This window comes from Eretmochelys imbricata, chromosome 9 (assembly GCF_965152235.1).
Source record: "Eretmochelys imbricata isolate rEreImb1 chromosome 9, rEreImb1.hap1, whole genome shotgun sequence".
Taxonomy (NCBI): Eukaryota; Metazoa; Chordata; order Testudines; family Cheloniidae; genus Eretmochelys; species Eretmochelys imbricata.
In genome coordinates this window covers 67,208,287-67,228,031 of record NC_135580.1, presented here as the reverse complement: position 1 = coordinate 67,228,031, position 19,745 = coordinate 67,208,287, and the positions used below count along the sequence as shown (strand labels likewise).

The 19,745-nt window shown below is 41.3% G+C and overlaps 1 protein-coding gene across 3 annotated transcripts in view; it reads left to right on the top strand.

Moving 5' to 3' along the window:
- The window catches only part of DIAPH2 (diaphanous related formin 2), an 837,317-nt gene that overhangs the window by 21,862 nt on the left and 795,710 nt on the right, over positions 1-19,745 (top strand). For 2 of the 3 annotated variants that reach the window (XM_077825676.1, XM_077825675.1), the window contains exons 2-3: positions 13,200-13,232; positions 15,938-16,111. In XM_077825676.1, coding sequence (XP_077681802.1) covers positions 13,200-13,232; positions 15,938-16,111 — 207 coding nt within the window. The remainder of the gene's footprint in view (positions 1-13,199; positions 13,233-15,937; positions 16,112-19,745) is intronic. The other variant, XM_077825677.1, reaches the window with a different exon arrangement.

The following is a 19,745-nucleotide window of genomic DNA, read 5'->3' as shown; positions in this document are numbered from 1 at the left end:
CACACATGTATGATGCCAGTACATAGCCAATATTAAAAACTACAAAAAACAAAATGACACATGCATATAAGCAGGATAATCATACTTAGCAAATCGTAACCATTGACGCCTTACATGACACACTTTGGATATGACCTTTTATATCCTGAATATTGCCACGGTTAAACAACTGCAACCAATCTTGTACAATCAGACAGCATCACAGTAGGTTCCCGTTCTCAGAAAGGAAAATTTCTGATCTCCAGAAGGTATGTTGCTTCTGATGGTCCAACAGGCAGCCAGACTAGCCTTTTCCTTGCTTTGTAGAGATTTACTTTGGCCTCATTGCATCTGCTTAACTTCTGCCTATTAGGGCATCTGCCAGAAGCTGCACGTCATTATCTAAAAAGTTGCCTAATGTGTTTTTTTTGTTTTTTAAGTTGAGTTGGAAAGTGTTTGCATTCCCACATGCTCTGGGAAATGGCATACTCTGGGGAAGAAGGTTCTGTAGTGATGTGAAATAGCAGCTTAGTAAATGTTTGACTACCTGGCTCAAGTACTGCAATTAATAGATTAAACTGGATACAAGAAGACAGAATATCAGTGCTTCCCAAATAGCAGAATGGAATTGGCTTGAAGTACATTACTATCACATGTGTCCTTTATTCAGAAATGTAAATGGGCAACAGTCCAGACGCTCTGTGGCAAATGCTTTAACATATTTCAGACCTTAAGTTTAACCTTAGCTCTGAATTTCTGGGTTCATAATGCTTATTTTTGGGATAAAAACTTTTTTTAAAAAAATGTTTTACCCTAAAGCATCTTTGAATTTGGACTCCATCTAAGTATAGTCTTCTTGAGAAACTTCCTTTTTGTCAGTCAACATTTCATATATGGATGCTAAACCCTTTTATTGTGTTGATATCTCTAATAAATTGAGTATAAAAAATATTGCTCCTCTCGGTGGTACCAGAATTCTGGTGCCTTGCAAATTCTCTTCCTAGTGAAGGATAAATCAGTGATATGGAGTCTAAGTATGTTTGAAATGGTACTTGATGTAATTATGTACACAACAGTCCTGGATCAGGTGGTCACAATCAGAATGCAGGCAGTCCCTTCATGGAAATCTCAGCTTAGTGCCTGGTTCCTGGCACCAACGATGTAAAAAATCAATTTTAGCAGAGCACAAATCTTATTGCTGTTTGTAACAGCTTCATCTAAGTCAGGGTTTCCCAAAGGTGGGGCTTGGACAATCCCAGGTGGTCTTCCCTGGGTGTAGTTTGCAGGGAATGGCATGGGGGGGGGGTTGCCCCCCCCCCAAAAAAAACAGTGTACGTTGGCAGAGTGGTAGACTGCAATGGCTCCCACTCAGGGCTGGAGGAGCCCAGCCCTAGAGAGTGGCAGGGGGTGAAGTGGAGCTGGTGGGTGGGGGAGAAGGGGCTGGCCCCGAGGGACAGTGGCTGGAGGAGGCTGGTGGGTTCACTGTTTTTCCCACTCCAAGCTGCTTCACCCTGTAATCCGTGGCTGTTGAGGGTGGGAGGGTGAGTGTGGCTGATCCCAGGACTGGAGCCGTTGTCCAGCTGGGTAGGGGGTGGGCAATGCTTCCTTGCCCTTGCTGAGCCAACGGGCCAGCCCCTAGGCCACCACTTCCTGTGGCCATGGTGCTCAGGGGGCGTATCTCTAGGGGGAGCCCCTGGACTCAGAAGCTCCTCCCTGTGCATCCCATTTTGGACACCCAGCCAGAAGCTGCTGCTCTCTGGCTGCTGTTGTCAAGAGGCAAGGAGTGGGCTGGGCCTGGGGTGTGAGGCCACGGAAGGGAGCTTGGGGTAATGGGGGAGGGAGGAGGCAGGGGGGTTAGGGAGGGGGTGGCTGGGGGATGCACCGGGGGCCCAGTGGGCCTCAGGGAAAAAATTTTGGAACACTTGATCTAAATGGAAATTTACATAACTGAAATAACCAGAAAAGCACTTTCAACACTACTTGCTAGCAGACTACAAGTTGTAAAATTATGTAATGCTGCCAACTGGGGACTGTGCCAAAGGTAGATTTGGGAAGTAAGAGGAAGAAGAATAGCTTCTTTCTTCAGAGAAAATGAATTACCTTTCAGAACATAGCAGCTGTTTCCCACTGCTGTGAATGGGACTGAGGCAATAGGCTGCCCACAGGAAAGCTGCCCTGTGTGCAGCAGGTGAGTGGAGGAGCGACTGTCTTTGTCTATTCAACAAGGTGAAGGAGGTAATATTTTTTTATTGGACCCACTTCTGTTGTTGAAAGAGACAAGCTTTCGAGCTATACAGAACTCTTCTGTTTTTGCCTGTGGTACTCTGTGGCCCTGTCTCTTTTGAGAATAGGGAAACAGCCATTTTCAAAGGTGACAGTTGCTCATGAAATCATTTGAAAGCAGTGTCTTCTGTTGCTGAAGATGAAGTTAAAAACAATTGGACCAAAAAGACAATTAATTATCGCTTGCTGCCTTCCTAAACTGTCAGGGAAATCTGAGACCAGTGCCAGTCCACTGATAGGTTGTTGAGAAACACTGACCTATTTAACTTGAGAAAAGGTTGGGGCATCTCTGGGAGAAAAATTCGGATAGTAAATGGAGGCTTAATTTAACAGACAAGGGTATGGAAGATCCAATGAAGGGAAAACTATTCAGAATAGAAATAAGCAGCAAATTTTTAACATTGATAATTAACCATTGGAACAGTTTATCTCGGGGATGTGACGAAAATCCATCATTTGGTCTTTAAATCGAGATTCAATGTCTTTATAAAAGGCAGTATGTAGCATTACAGCTCAGCCAGGAGTTACGGCTTTGATGCAGGAACCATTTTAAATTCGGTGGCTTGTGTTATGAAGCAAAGTAGACATAATGATAATAGTACGTCTGGCATTAAAAGCTGTGCATCAGTAGAGTTTGTCCTGCCAACTTGCAGTCAGGTGGTGTGTGTCTGTGTTGGAAGCAATCATGTAATGGGGTGCTTCAGGAATGGTACTGCAAGTCCCTTATCTTTAATGAGCCTTATGTACTCCAGTTACGCTAACAGCTTCACCCATGCCCTACACCACAATAAGGGGGGAGTCAATGGAACAGTTCTCTCCTGGACATACCACAACCCTTGGTTAGCTTAAGTAATTTTGTGGACGAGTATTGAAGAGAGAGCTTGTTTTTTCTAGTCCTTGGTTTAATTTTGGTGGGCTGCCAATGTACGAAACTGCTTCAAGGGTCTAACGCTTGATGTTAGGGTGTACCTCTATGTTAAATCAGATTAAGTCAACCATGAAAATTGAATATTAGAGGATAGGGTTGTACAAAATCAGTTGTATTGACTAATGGAAGCTAGCTGAAAATTTTGTGCTTAATTTACTATCTTTTTGTACCTCAAAATGTGTCCAGTGCTGTTAATATATTTACTTCTATCTGCTTGATTTCTCTAGGCTTTTAACATACACTGTATGGAACTGTCTTTATACATGTGTACAATCTTTGTCATTATCATAACACTTCATGCCTTAAAGAAAGTAAAAGTTAAGATCGAGTACTGATGTGGTGTGCATCAAAAAAAAAAGTGCATGGAATGCCAAGTAGTGATTGTACAGAAGCCTTGCCCCATTCACTGTAGTGACTTTCAGTAGGCATTTCAATTAGCCATGCCCGTATGTGCAGTTGATCTACGCTTTTTTCAATATTAGTAAAAATCAAGGCCTTATTTAATAAGGTAGCTGTATAAATACAGAATTAATGTTTGAAAAGTAAGGACCAAATATAAGCCTAAACAGTAGTGCACCCAAGTTGAAATTACACTTGTGGGAACTGTTAACTTCTCACGTTAGGCTTCAGAACTACATCAGATTAATGATAAAAAGGATAGTATATAAAATGAGCAGCAACTATTGGAAAAAAAAATCTCATCTGTAAATACCCTAAAATAAAATACAAAGGCAGATCTAAGGATGTGGTGCAATGGGGCAGCCACTAGTAGTTGCTACTGTGTCATGAGTAATTCTATTTATCTTTACAAATTTAGGATTTTTATGACAATAGTGGGGAGTGTAATAGAAAGCATCTCCACCTCAGTACCAAAACTCCATAAATTGCTTCATATGTTCCAAAACCAGAAGCCATCTTCCTGATTTGGCAGCACAAAGCTGTCTTTAGCTCATTGTGCACTGATCAGCTTCTGCATGGTTCTCTTTCATGCTCTTCATACTGTATCTCCTTGTGCCGTTAATCTTGTAAGCTATTTCGGATAGGGAAACTTCTGTCTGGTGCAGTTGATTGAAGCTGTGTACAGATTGTTGGGATTTCTGGCAGTAAACATATAAAACACATTGATATGCTTCCATCAGCAAACTTAAATCTAGCAAAGTAATGGGTTCACATGTGCCAGAGCTGGTGGATAGCAATCCTTTTTAAAATGACGTGCATGCTGTTTGTGACATATATAAATTCAGTACTATGGAAACTTATTTTCACCGAGTAAATTGGAAAAAAAAATATTTGTTTGTATCTGTTGATAGATAGTATAGTGGTCATTTTAAAAGAACCAGATGGCCATTTCCCACCAATCTTTATTTGTTTTATGGTATCACTGAACACTCTCTCCCCCCCCACATATCAGGATTAGGGCTCCATTCTATGAGACGCTGGAAAAACTCCTTTGAAGATAGAGACCCTGAGTGGAATAGTGTGAAATCTTATTGGGTTAATGAGGCAAAAAATGGTATTACCAGTGGTTGCCTCTGAACTGTGCTGGTAACCACTGCTGTGAGAATATGCTCTGGGAGACAACTGTTAAACTAAAATGCTCTCCCCAATCAGTGTGTCAAACACAGGAGGGTGGAGAGAACCTCTTTTTAGCTTTTAAAATGGAATATGCCTCTAGTTATACTACAAGTAGTAAGTTGGGTGATCTGTCTATACAAAACGCCACATAGACATAGGAATTTTTAAAAGGTTCATTAGTTTTCATTCATAATTCTTTAACACATAATTGATTTACATTCATTAGGATCCCTAGTCTGTTTTGTAGACTGTCTAATGTTTAGTGTGAGGCTTCATTTTTTAATTTAATTTTTGGAACCATTATTGAAACTTTTTATACTAGAAATACAGTTTTTTTGCCTTAATTATGAAGGAATTATTACTTTAAAGGCTACAGTTGGGTAAAGAATACAACAATAATGCTAGTTTGTTATGGCACTACTCTTGTGATAACTTTTTATGTATAATTTTTAACAAAATGTGGTTTGTAATGTTAAGCTTCAAGTATTTAATCTTCATTGTTGGATCCATTAAAAATGTGTTCAGATAACTTGGTTGTAAGAAGGGAATAGCCACATGTTTTGGACAATGCCTTTATAGCTTTTGTTAAAACATTGATTTTTTGGAAAGGTTCAGTCCATTTTACTGTGTGATGGCAAAGGAAAAAATAAAACTTAATCATTACTGATTTATGACACATTTAAAGGAAATACACCAAAAATAAGTATGCCCATACCGCTAAAGGATGCTCTCTTCCCACCCCCCCGCCCATTGTTGGAGATTACTCTGAAATCAAGCTTTCTGGATGCATTATGCTTTACTGAATCTTCTATCACTAGAATTGCTTACAACAGAATATACAAAATTTCACTGGTATCTTTTTCCCCTTTAGTTAAATCCTTTTATTGTTTTCCCAAGTAATGACCCTAAATATTTGGAGAATATGGTACTGATGCAATTAAAACAAAGGTCGGGGGGGCTGTATAGGGGAAAAATACTAAGTGGACAGCCTCCTGAGTGACACTTGAGCTCTTTGGTTATTGTCTGAGACTTGAGAGTTTTTCATGGAAGTAAAAATGAAAAGCAATTTCTTGCTAAATATTTACATCATTACACATGAACGAAGAAGCCAGAGATGTGGAGGTGATGAAGCATAACCAAATAGGATTCAGGGCACAAGGTTGGTAGAGGGTGACCTTTAGCTGAAATCGGTTGGCCTGCTCTTTGAGTGATCCACTCTCTTGAGTGGCATGTAGACAAGCATGAAGAAAATAGAGAAGAGAAGAAATTGAGAGAAAACCCTTGAATATGAGGGGAAAAAACATGCTGTCCACTTGCTTAAATATCTTGGAGATACTTCAGTTGAATAACGAAACTCTGAAGATCTAGAAAGCAGTTAAAAACTTCATTATATGCTGGAATTTCTGGCACCTTCAAAATATTGTTTAGTTGATAATAGCCATCAAAATATCAAGGAAATTTGGTGGTGTTCCCAGTACTGGTCATTTGCCTTCTATGAAAAATGGCTCTCAGTAAAATACAAGCTTAACCATGAGCAGAACCAGTATTACTTGAAAACAAACAAATAATTCCCCCCCCCCCGCCTCTCCCAAGTGTAGTAAAAAGTAGGATACAATTGTGGGCTTAATAAGGCAAAACTAATGTCAGTTATAAGCTATTAAATCTTAGATACGTTATTGATGTGATAGAGTGCTACACTAAATTCTATTTCAAAATTAATTAGATTGAAACTTGGCACAGAGTGTCAGCAGAGTAATAAGTTACTTGTACTTTTTATGACTGGTAAAGAGGTGCTGCATAGTTCTTTTGGTCTCATTATGGTCTTTATTGATATGGAAAAGAAGAAAGTGTATTAATTCAGATAAAAATTCAGAACCCAGTGAGACCTCCAGGGGACCTAGATGAGAAGAAAAAATTGGACTGAAGAAAACGAGGAATTATGGCAAAGTAAGCTAATTCTTCAGGAGGCGAAAAATGGGAAACTGTGTTATGGGATGTGATAAATGAAGGGGGCTGGGTAGGTCTCTTTTATGGACACCCAGTTAGCTATAAAATCCCTGTTAGTAGCTGTTTTCTCCTTGCTTTACCTGTAAATGGTTAAGTCCATGGGTGAAAGGGAGGGAGTGGGCACCTGACCAAAAGAGCCAATGGGAAGGCTAGAACTTAAAATTGGAGGGAACACAACTTCCCCTTTGTCTGTCTGTGGTGCTTTCCTGGAGAGGAGGGGCAGAGCAGCTATGCTTTAAGAGCTTGGGCCAGGTGTGAAACATCATCTGATCATACCTAGAAACTACTCCATGTCTAGTTGGCAGCCGGTATCAAGAGGAGTGCCCCAAGGGTCGGTCCTGGGGCTGGTTTTGTTCAATATCTTCATAAATGATCTGGAGGATGGTGTGGATTGCACTCTCAGCAAATTTGCGGATGATACTAAACTGGGAGGAGTGGTAGATACGCTGGAGGGGAGGGATAGGATACAGAGGGACCTAGACAAATTGGAGGATTGGGCCAAAAGAAATCTGATGAGGTTCAATAAGGATAAGTGCAGGGTCCTGCACTTAGGATGGAAGAATCCAATGCACCGCTACAGACTAGGGACCGAATGGCTAGGCAGCAGTTCTGCGGAAAAGGACCTAGGGGTGACAGTGGACGAGAAGCTGGATATGAGTCAGCAGTGTGCCCTTGTTGCCAAGAAGGCCAATGGCATTTTGGGATGTATAAGTAGGGGCATAGCGAGCAGATCGAGGGACGTGATCGTTCCCCTCTATTCGACATTGGTGAGGCCTCATCTGGAGTACTGTGTCCAGTTTTGGGCCCCACACTACAAGAAGGATGTGGATAAATTGGAGAGAGTCCAGCGAAGGGCAACAAAAATGATTAGGGGTCTAGAACACATGACTTATGAGGAGAGGCTGAGGGAGCTGGGATTGTTTAGCCTGCAGAAGAGAAGAATGAGGGGGGATTTGATAGCTGCTTTCAACTACCTGAAAGGGGGTTCCAAAGAGGATGGCTCTAGACTGTTCTCAATGGTAGCAGATGACAGAACGAGGAGTAATGGTCTCAAGTTGTAGTGGCGGGGGGGGGGGGGGGTTTAGATTGGATATTAGGAAAAACTTTTTCACTAAGAGGGTGGTGAAACACTGGAATGCGTTGCCTGGGGAGGTGGTGGAATCTCCTTCCTTGGAAGTTTTTAAGGTCAGGCTTGACAAAGCCCTGGCTGGGATGATTTAACTGGGAATTGGTCCTGCTTCGAGCAGGGGGTTGGACTAGATGACCTTCAGGGGTCCCTTCCAACCCTGATATTCTATGATTCTATACTCATTTGAAACACACAGATATGTAAATAGACCAGGAAATGTCTAGGAAGATGCAGTTAGGTTTATTTCTTTTTATTTCTTTATGGTATGTGGACTCCTCTGTGCTAACCCCAAATACTTTTGTTTTGCTTGTAACCTTTAAGCTGGACCTCAAAGTTATTCTTGATTCTTAAATTTTGTATTTTTTTTTTTTAAATCTAGCATTAGCCTAAATTTCCAGATGTATCTTCTTTCTTTTTTTATTCTTAATAAAATGTACCTTTTTTAAGGATAGGATTGAATTTTTGCGTCCTAAGAGGTTTGTGGACATGTTGTTTGATTAGCTGGTGGCAACAGCTGATTCCCTTGGTTTTCCCTCCCAGCTCTTCCCCGGGGTGGGTGGGGGTGTTTGTGTTTGTGAGAGAGAGTGAGTACACCACAGGAAGAAATTTCCAAATGCGCTTTCCTGGGTTCTCAAAGGGGTTTTTGCCCTTGGGTGGTGGCAGCATCTACCTGTCCAAGGTCAGAGAAAAGCTGTAACCTTGGGATTTTAATACAAGCTTGGAGTGGCCAGTATTAATTTTTAGAATCCTTGCGGGCCCCCACCTTCTGTGCTCGAAGGACCAGAGTGGGGATTCAGCCTTGACATGGGAGGAGGACGCTTTTAATCGCTATTGTTTAGAAAGGTGATAAACAAGGTTAGAAAATTGTGAAAGACTTCAGGTACATAAATTGAAGCCCACAAGCTAGCTGCTACGGAGGCAAAGAAAAGCCAGTGCTGTTGAACTTTATTTGCAGACTTCAATGACTAAACAGGAGACAATAATTCAGTATTTAACATTAAACAGAGTTTAAGAATTGGTGTTCAAGGAGAAGGTAATAAACAGTATGTGTGAATCTTGGCTAAAAATTGGGATGGTTAAATAAAAATACACTAACTTCTCACTTAAAGTCGTCCCGGTTAACATTGTTTCGTTATGTTACTGATCGATTAGGGAACATGCTCATTTAAAGTTGTGCAATGCTTCCTTATAATGTTGTTTGGCAGCCACCTGCTTTGTCCACTGCTTGCAGAAAGAGCAGCCCTTTGCAGATAGCTGGTGGGGGCTTGGAACCAGGGTAGACTGGTAGCCCCCCCATAGGTTCCCTAGGTCCCTGTGCAGCAGCAGCCGAGGAGGCTATCAGTTCAGGCAGTTCCCTGTCCCTCTCCCAACTGCCATGTGCTGCTCCTGCTCTCTGCTTTGGAACTGCTCCTGGGAGCCTCCTGCTTGCTTTGTGGGGCTGGTGGTGGGGGGGAAGAGGGAGGCTAATTTTGGGGTCTCCCCCTCCCCCTTGCCATCCGCTTACCCTGTCTCCATAGAGTGGGGAGTGGGGTGGGGGTGGGACGGGACATGACAGGGCTTAGGACGGAGGGAGCTTGAAGGAAGGAGCTGCTGTCTCAGCTTCCTGATCTAAAAAGGCAGTGTACTTAGAGTCTCTCTCCCTCTCCCCTCCCCTCCCTCTCTCCCACACATAGGGTGTGTCTCTGTCTCTGTCTGCCATGCTGTTTCCCCTCCGTCCATTTGTGTTGTCTTGTACAGTGTGAGGCTATATTAACAACTATGTGTTAACCCTTGGGGGCTCAGCTGATTGCTAGTTCATCATTTAGCAGTAAGGCATTCCCTGGGAAATATCCCATCCTCTTCCACCGTCTAACTTCATCACCTCAACCAAGCTTCACAATCATCATTGCTGTATACAGTATTAAATTGTTTAAAACTTATACTGTGTGTGTGTATATATATATATAGTCTTTTGTCTGGTGAAATTTTTTTCCCTGGAACCTAACCCCGCCCTCCATTTACATTAATTCTTATGGGGAAATTGGATTCGCTTAACATCATTTTGCTTAAAGTCGCATTTTTCAGGAACATAACTACAATGTTAAGCGAGGAGTTACTGTATATTTCAAGTTTCTGTTTAGGGTTGTTCAGGGTTGATCTCACAGGTGCTGGAATGAAAGTGGGTTACATGAAGCAATTTTGCTTAAATTTAACTTTTTAAAAAAGAAGTCTTTGAAAAAGGGTGGAATGTATCTGTGTGGAAACACCAGTTAATGACACGTACCTAGGCAGGTTCTGTGTATCAATCATGCACAAATTGAGTGACCTCATGACTCTTCAGATTATGGTTAGTCACGCATTTCAAGCCCAGTGGAAATGGACCTAAAAAAATGATCGAGCCTTTTCATGTTAAAACAGATATCAAATAGAATAAATAACTGGTTACTAATGGGCTTACCAGCTGCCATAGACTATGAATTACACTTTGATTTGATAACTTTGGTTTAACCATGCACGTATTCTGGACTACAAACATGCATGGAGGCAGATTGATCAATATTTTATGACTTCAGCTACTGAGGACATAACCATTACTGTCACATAAGTAGTTAACCTTCCTAAGGCCAAAGTTGACAAATCTTAATGGCTAAAATTAAGTCCACATTTAGATACCTGAATGGAACTGGCCTCTTTCAGAAGTGCAGAACAATCATTTCCTAGTGGGAACACCTGTCGAAATCAGTTAAAATTAAAACCTTTAGATTGTAGCTTTGCTGTTCTGAAATATTTCAAAAATAATAATTGCCAAGTAAAAATATCCCCATTGAGGTATGAGTTAATGGAAATTTTGGGCCTGTAATTTGAATTTTCAAAATACTAAATGTGTAGTGTGGTATTCACTACTTTTGCTGAGGTATTATTTAAATATCTAAGTGTGAGCTTTGTACATTCTGAGTTGCAGGGCCAAGAGGAGGGAGAATTGAAAAGTTACTTATAGTTGCTCTAAGCAACTCACTTTAGTGTTAAGAAACCATTATAAACGTCATGAATAAAATGAATTCCCGTTTTAAACTGTTTTTACTGTCATTAGTTAATAAAATTAAGTTTTCTAAAGTCTTTGAGAAAAGCCACATAAGAATTAAATTCTATGATTAAAAACAAGTAAATAATTTTAGGTTTTGAGAGTTTTTCCGGAGCTTTTTCAGAAGCATTGTACAATTTAAATCTGTAGGTCATACTTGAGAACTTGCAGAATGAAAGCCAGGCCCCCTAGCCTGAAGCACTGGGGACTCCAGCAGAGGTTCCCCCATTTTGTGGGGTTATGGGCACCTCAGCCTGTTACCTCCTGTGTGGGCAGCAGGTCCGTGGGTGTAGGCAAGATTGTGGTGCAGCTGCCAGGTAAGGAAGCATTGGGATGTGCTGAGCACCGGTTGCAGCCCTGCAAAACATGCCTGTAACTCAGAAAGACCTGTCTTGGTGCTTCCTTTCCTGGCTGCAAATCTGCCTGTGGTCTGGTCTCCTTTTCCCCTACACCCCCAGCCCCCAAAATGAATAAGCGGCAGGCCTGTTGCCAGTATCCAAATACCATTAACGTTAAAGACAGTTGGATGGTTTGGTTCCTGGCAAAAGTTGCTATTAACATGAAGTTTGTTAATATTAGGGTTGCAATTAAGCAACATCCACTGTAACTCAGGGTGAGCTGTATGAGCCAGTAACGGGGCAGTCTCCAAATACTTGAGTAAAACATTGGCTGCTACTTTGAGAGTACAGTATATGCAAAACTGGAGAGTGTAGGGGAGCTTGTCTGTCAAACCGGTAAGCCTTGCTGGGAGGTTAAGGAGTACAATAGCAAGTGGTAGCACTGGTAACAAAAGGGCTACTTTGTGGGTGGTAGAAGCATTAACTACACTGGTTGAGCTATCACAAGTGCTGCTGTCTTTGAAGCTCCCCTTAGTTTCCAGAACCTAATGCTTTATTTTACACAGTATCCATTACTGATGGCACAATATTTGGTGGTTTCAGAGTTCATTAGTGCTTGTCAATTTGATGATTGACCTGGGTATAGAATGTAGGGCAGCGTAAGTGGATGATCTGGCGATAAAGAAAGATGAAATATTCACAATAAAGCAATGTCTGCAGCCTTTGGATACCGTAGACAGTGAAGGAGTAGTGACTGAGTTGCAAACCATAGCAAGTGGATGATTGGGTAGGTTTTGGGTTGCTCCCCTACCCTGGTGAATATTCTCTAAAAGTGTTGTGCAATTTCTCCTCCCTGAGGAAATTATCAGTTTTTCAGGGCTCCATCTTGTCAAGGCTCTTGTTCCTAATGTAGGAGAGGCTGTTAACAGTGCAACATAACTATGTGGGTTGCAGTGGCTATAGTATGCTGCTGATGCACAACTTTTTACTTAGCCATATCTGAGCTAGCTAAAGCTACACTACTGAGTATCTGCGGGAGACTGGTACATGAAAGAAAGCTAGCTGGGTGAGTAAAACATAGTCCCTATAAAATTATATGGCTTTGATTGTCTGGATGGGGAAAGCAATTAGAATAAATGGGAAGGGCTCCGTTAGATACTCCATCACTGAGATATGGGATCTTTAATGGAGGGACCACACTATAGCTAATTCTCTGCCATGCTGGCAAATAACTATCAATTCATGGTTTTGGATAGCTCATGTAAATCAGTGACATTTTTCTCTAGAACTCTGGAATGGTTCCTGCTCAAACTACCAAAGCCATTACTAACTCAATGGTTCTTAAGTAGTATGTGGTGACAGTTACCTGAAATATACATTACTTTTTAATGTGAGCCAGGTGAGAACAAAATAAAGCTTTTAAAGAAATGAAACATTGACACTGCTAGATCTGTCCAGATTGAGTCTTCTGGCAAAATTGAGAGAAGGGTGCTCCTGCTGGAAATAACTTCCTCCACACAAATCTTAAATCATCAAATTTTCAAGTTGTAAAACTAAGTAAACTCGGACTTAGATATAACAGTTCTTGCACTGGTTACTGGAATCCCAGAGTGAGTTTGATGAAAAGTGTTTAAGTTTGATGCTGTATGGTATGTCGAAATTAATAACTTAACATCCTACAACTCATCTTTCTGGGTGGAGGGAAAGTAATGCTCTGTAAGGGGTTATAATTATCTGTCTTGCTAGCTTAAACCCATTAATAAATCTCAATTTGTTTCTATTAAATCAGCTAAAGGAGGATTTTAGTTACTGTTTCCACATTAATGTACAAGAGCTTAATTTTTTCTTTGTTTCACACAAAGGTAACTTGCTTTTTCTTTTTTCTTTGGTTTTTAATAGAACATTCAAATAAAAACTTTGGCAGATGATGTGGTAAGGTCTTCATGGCAACTTTTGTCTACAGTGCATGCTGTCTTACTCAAAAGGTTGTGGACAATGTAGCCTGTATTTAAAGGATATTAAATGTTTCACTTGTTGGGTTCTACAAATATTTGCAGTAATTGGGGGTGGTAAAAAACTGTAAATTAATTTATAGGTAAAAATACCAATCTGTCGCAGCTATTCTTAAATCCAGTATTTTGAATGATTGTCACTATCCCCAAATGCTTGATTTAGGTCAAAAATACATTAAGCAAAAGGGATGCAGCTTATATAGGGTTACCTGTTTTCAGTTTTGGTAAAGTAAGTCTTACGGTACTAACTTATTCCTTGCTCCCCCTTCCCCATTTCATGAAAAGTCAAGTGGAATTGAAAACCAAATTTGAGTCTTGAATAAGTTGTAAGTGTTAATTGTAGACAACCAAACTTTTAACCTCTTGATTTGTTACTTAACAATATGTAAAACAGTTTAAGTTAATCACTTTTATGAAAAAAATTCTACAAAAAATACACCTGTAACCTTAAATAAGCTGCTTAAGCCTGTTGCAAACGGGCAGCGAGTTACATTCTCTCGTGGTGCCCCGGGCTCCGGCAGTATTCAGGGCCTGGGTGCCTGGCTCCACCAATGTTTGGGGCTGGGTCTCCCCCCGGCCCCACCTGCTGCGCCCCTGCGCCTCCCTTGAGTGTCCCCCAGCCTCCTTGTTGTCCCCGCGCACCTCCCTGGGCCCTGGAGCAGAGCATCCCTGCTTCTCCCCTGTAGCTTCATGCTGCCTCCCTGCATCAACTGCTGCCGCAGGGTCCTAGTGCCCCCTAACCACCAGTGTCAGGGTAGGCTGCCCCTGCCCTTCCCCCTCACACCCTTTCGTTTTCCAGCAGGACCCTCCACCAGTACAGCTGCCCTCCACCCCCCGCCTGCACTCACTGCTCCTGCCCCACGCTGGGCAAGGGGCAGCCCCATCCTCCACCACCCCCAGTGAGGCTACAGTGAGGGGCAACAGGAGGGAAGAAGGCGCATGTAGCCCCCGCCCCGGCATCCACCACAGGGGAGGTGAGGGAGATTCCTGGACCTGAGTATGACCCTAGGAGCACATGCAGTGACAGTGCTGGGGGTGAGTGTGCTGCCGGGGGAGGGGAGAGGGTGCTCTCCCTCAGAGCTCGTTGTTGCTGGCGGGGAAAGGGCTGGGGGGAGTCCTCCTCTCTGGCCCCAGTCCCAGCTTGCCTGCACCCCAAACTCATCTCCAGCCCTGCCCCACCCCAACCCTCTGCCCTAGCCCTGCGTCTCCAACACCCCAATCCCCTCATCTCCAGCCCCAGCCAGAGCCCTCACCCCCCACACCCTGACCCTCTGCCCCAACCCTGATCCCCCTCCTACATGCCAAACCCTCATCCCCAGCCCCACCCCTGCACTCCCCCAAACTCCCTCCCAGAGCCTGCACCCCTCCTGCACTCCAATCTCCTGCCCCAGGCCAGGGCTTGCACCTCAGACGTCCTCCCCCACCCAAACTCCCTCCCAAAGCTTGGGCAGGTGGGGGGGTGGAGCTTAGGGGGTGGAGTTTGGGCAGGGGCGGGTTCTGGGCACCACCAAAATTTCTGCAAACCTGCCATCCCTGGTTGCAAATGGACTGTTTTACTGAATCCGTCTTCTTAAGGCTGTTCGATTCCATAAAATATACCTCAATAATGAGATTTGTTAAATGGTTTGTTTGCATTGATTTTAAAGCAGACATAACAAGTATTTCATTCTTCAGTTGGTGGTATACGATAACAGGTTTTCTGACTAACAGCTATCCGGGTAGAATTGTGTATTAATTAATATGGTAACAAACAGCCTTAGAATGAAGGATCACAAGATCACTCTAACTGGTGGAATGATTCTTTCTCCTCTTGTAATAATAAACTAACTGAGTATGCATGCACTTCTAAAGGGGGGAAAAGGAATACAACCCATTCAGTTTTAGTTAAGAACCTTCATTGCAGGTCACATGGTATGCTTTTACTAATGTCCGGCAAGTGTATTAAACTGTGAATGGCTGTTTCTATGCAGTAAAACGATTGACTGATTTGTGACACTACGTGCTAATTACAAGAGACTCTACTCAACAATAGAAAAGTCGGTGACAAAACCTTAAGATACTTTGTACTCCTCTGGAAAATTTCTTTATGTGGCAATATTGTGTACACCTGGTGAAGCCGTGATTATCCCCAAAATTTTGCCATTTCAGCTATCCTCCAAAAACCCACCACCAGTCTTCCGGTAAAAGAGGATTGGGCAATTGTCCTCAAATTTATCAATGTTCATCAGAAATTGGCTAACAGGACTGTTACCAGTTGATGTGCAGCATGCCCTTCTCCCCGTTCCAACTATCTTGCAAGATTTTTGAGACCCTAATGTACTGGTGTGTAGCTGAATATGAGAATGGGAATTAAATGTGGTGATGTAGGCTATACTTCAGTGCCACTACTGTGGATTAAACTTAATTCTGAATGGGGGGGAAAAAAATTCTGTGAGAACGAGGAGTTTTACCAATTTATAAATAGTACAGTCTCTGATTTTTGGCCTTGCTACTTAAAATAACACTTGGTATGTTCGTTGTGTCATGAGCATGCAATTTGATCAATAAAGATTTATGCTGCTTTCTCATATTGTGCATATATATATATATATAGGAATTATTTTAAAATATCTTTTATGTTTTCAGCGTGACAGATTAACCAGTTTCAGAAAATCAGCTGTAAAAAAAGAGAAACCTCTCATTCAGCACCCTGATTCTCAAGCCTCTATAAGTGAATTTCCAGTTGCCCAACCATTGTTTGATGATCGTTGTATGAATTTATCAGAAAAAGAAGTTATGGATCTCTTTGAAAAAATGATGGTAAGCAATTTGCTAAGTTTTTTCTTATATTTTCATGTGTATCAACAGTTTTGAAATGTGAGATGTCAATGAATAGTTCTTCCACCTTACTTTGAGACTTGAAACTTTGGCTGCGGAGCTAGCTACTATTGTGAAACACCAAGACATACCCTATGCACTTCATACAAAGGACAGATATTTAATTTATGAGCTATATAATCTGTCAATTGACTGAATAATCAGTAAAACTTGCCTGAGTGTATGGCATGTTCAAGAGTTGCCTAATTCAGGTCTACAGAGAACCACAAAGGACTTAACAAAAGTAGAACAAATTTGAGATTGCTATCCTTGACAAATAACTGTTTTAAACAATCTTCAAATAGCACAGTTAGAGCAATACCAGAAGTTTTACTGCTTATGTGAATGTTGTGAAAGGATTAAGTGATCTCTGAAAAAGACTGGAGGGCTTACTAATACAAAAAGACCTTTTATATACAAATAACACTACATTTTCTTCAGGGTCTTAAGGTTTCATGTATAAACATTAATGTGTTAGGGCCTATGATAACAGTGACATTTATGGCAAAATTACTACAATCATGCTTCTTCCTCAGTAACATGGAAACCTGCTTTTAAAAAAGTAAGTGTGTATAGCTTATGTACATCAGAGGTAATTGTATTCACATATAACTTGCAGCAAAAGACCATGGTTTGCTTTGTTTCATAGCTTTCTCAGTTCCAATTTAACTCATATTTTCTTGGAGCTACTGTATGACTGTCTATGTACAGTTTCTGTGAGTGTTAAATGACTGAGGATTTTTAACGCTTCTGAGCATGTAAGTTGAAATAGGCAATCTAATTCCTTTCCTTAGGACTGACTATTCTTTCAGAAAGCTAGCAAGTGGCAGAGCATTATTGGAACAAATAAGTAGCAAAGGGTCTTAATTGTTAATACACTACTGCTTTGATACCTAAATCGGCTCCAGGAGAATCTATGTGGGAGGATTTCAGATTTTCCAGATCAATCCAATCGACCCCAGTAAAGGAAAATGTGCATGAAAGAATCAGATTTAATGCTTTAAATGACTAAGCACTTTGTTCTAAAGAGGCATTGAGAGGAACAGGTTCTTTGTGATGTCTCATTTTGGTGAGCAGATTCAATTAACTGTTGTATTTTAAGAGCTCTCAGTTGAAGTTGAAAGCATAAAAAAATCTAACAGTTTGCTACTACTACGAGTAATGGATAATTATTACCTACTGGAGGCTCTTAATTTGTCAACTGAGCACAAACAAGATGCTGAAATATGATAAGGTTTCGAGGGAGTATAATAGAAAGTTAGCATAGTTTTGAGAATGTTAAGCAACGCTAGCACATAGAAGCTTGAATCCGTGGTGTGCCAGTATAAATTAAACAGGAGCAACATGTATTCATGTTAAGAAGGTGAAAATATTTTTTTTAACCTTCGAGTGTATTATTCCAAAGTCTAAATAGAATGTTTGATTGCATCTGAATTTTTATTCAGGTTATTCCCTTTTCAGAAAAGGTTATGCTTACCTTCATGGCATCACATGTATGTAACTGGAGCTGCCATGACTTTGAGCGCCTTCTCCTGTGATCCAAAACACATTCATATCCAGGTGTGAACATAAATTAGGCTTGCTTTATTACAGAGCAGTTGTTAATGCAATCAGCTATAGATTAAACTAAGATCAGTACTTAAAGCATGAATAAGAAAGTAAATCCATTTGTTCATGTCTAAGTATCACTGATGACATAACAGAATTTTTGGAATCAGTTGCTAACTTTGAGCATTGAGCAACGGACCTTCCAGTGATCTGCCATACATCATCCTTTCATCTCCTTGGTGGTCATCCCCTAGCGTGATATCCTCCACCTTTCCTTCCACAATAATTTTTCCAAGGTTATCTTCATCTCTGAGCCTAATGTGACCAAAGTACATACATTTGCATCTGATTTCCAACATCAGTGTCTGCTTCTCTCTAATAATATAACTTAAGCAACAGGTCAGTTTTGAAATACTTTAGCCATTAATTGCTATTACTCATGGTAGTCAGGGATGCAACTCAATGATTTTGGGGGGTCCCTAGACCTCTGACTTGGTGACGGGAGATGGATCACACAATAATTGCCCTGTTAGCTTCATTTGCTCTGATGCATCTGCGGGTCCCAGAGCTCAGGCTCCAACCCAGCCTGAAAGTCTACACAGCAGTGGAACAGCCCTGCTGTAGCCTAAGCCCAAGTCGGCTGGCACAGGCCAGCCACAAGTTTTTCTTTGCTGTGTAGATGTACCCTGTAATACCAGGGTACAAAATATATAGGAATGACAAAATAATACCATTCCCCCACCAGCGTGACCTATCTGGGGGGAGGGGAGGAAGGGGAAAAGCATAGTCAAATACAGTTTAAATTTTAAATGAATCAAACGGTACCATAGGATCTCTGTGGATAGAAATTCCGTGCTTGAATAAGAGTATAGCAGTAGGAGTATACTACTTGACCAGGGTGGTGGTGGTGGTGATGGTGATTGTGAAATGCTCAGGGAGATTAGAGAGGCTATAAAAATAGAAAACTCAATAATAATGAGGGATTTCTATTCCATTATGGACAGCCTCAGGAAGGGATGCAGCGATAAAATTTCTTGGCAACATTAATGACCGCTTCTTGGAGTAGGTAGTCCTGGAACTCAAGGGGAGAGGTAGTTCTTGATTTAGTTCCAAGAGGAGCACAAGATGTGGTCCAAGAAGTGAATGTAGCTCAACGGCTCATAATAGTAACCACAATATAATTAAGTTTTACATCCTTGTTGGGGTGGGAAAATACCTAAAAGAAACCACCACAGTAACGTTAAATTGAGAAAGGGGAACTACACAAAAATAAGGAAGCTAGTTAAACAGAAATTAAAAGGAACAGTCACAAGAGTGAAATGCCTAAAAACTGCAGGGAAACTTTTAATAAACAGCATAATAGAAGCTCAAATTAGGTGTATACAACAAACTAAAAGAATAGAAGACTGAAAAATACCACCAGGGCTAAACAGCAGTGAGAGAGAATCGGAGGCATAAAGGCATCTTTTAAAAATTGGAAGTCAGATCCCAAGGAAAATTAAAAGGAACATAAACTCTGGCAAGTCAAATGTAAAAGTCTAATTGGTGGGCCGAAAAAGAATTTGAAGAGTAACTAGCCAGAGACTCAAAAACTAACAACAAAAAGTTTCAGTACCTCAGAAGCCAAAAGCCTGCCAAACAATTGGTGACACCACTGGATGATCGAGGTGCTAAAGGAGTGCTCAAGGTAGATAATGTCATTGTGGAGAAGATAATTAATTCTTTGCATCGGTATTCACTGCAAAGGACTTGAGGGAGATTTCTACACCAAGCCATTCAATAGAGGAGGTTTTGGAACAGATAAAATAAACCGTAATAAGTCACTGGTACTGGATGATATTCACCCAAGGGTTCTGAAGGAACTCAGATAAGTAATTGCTGAACTAATAGTTTTACCTATGACTTAAATCAGTTTCTGTACCAGGTGACTGGAGGAAAGCTTATGTGCCATAGATTTTTTTTAAAAAAACGCTCCAGATTCAGTCTTGGCAATTAAGACTGGTAAGCCAAACTTCAGTACCAGGAAAAT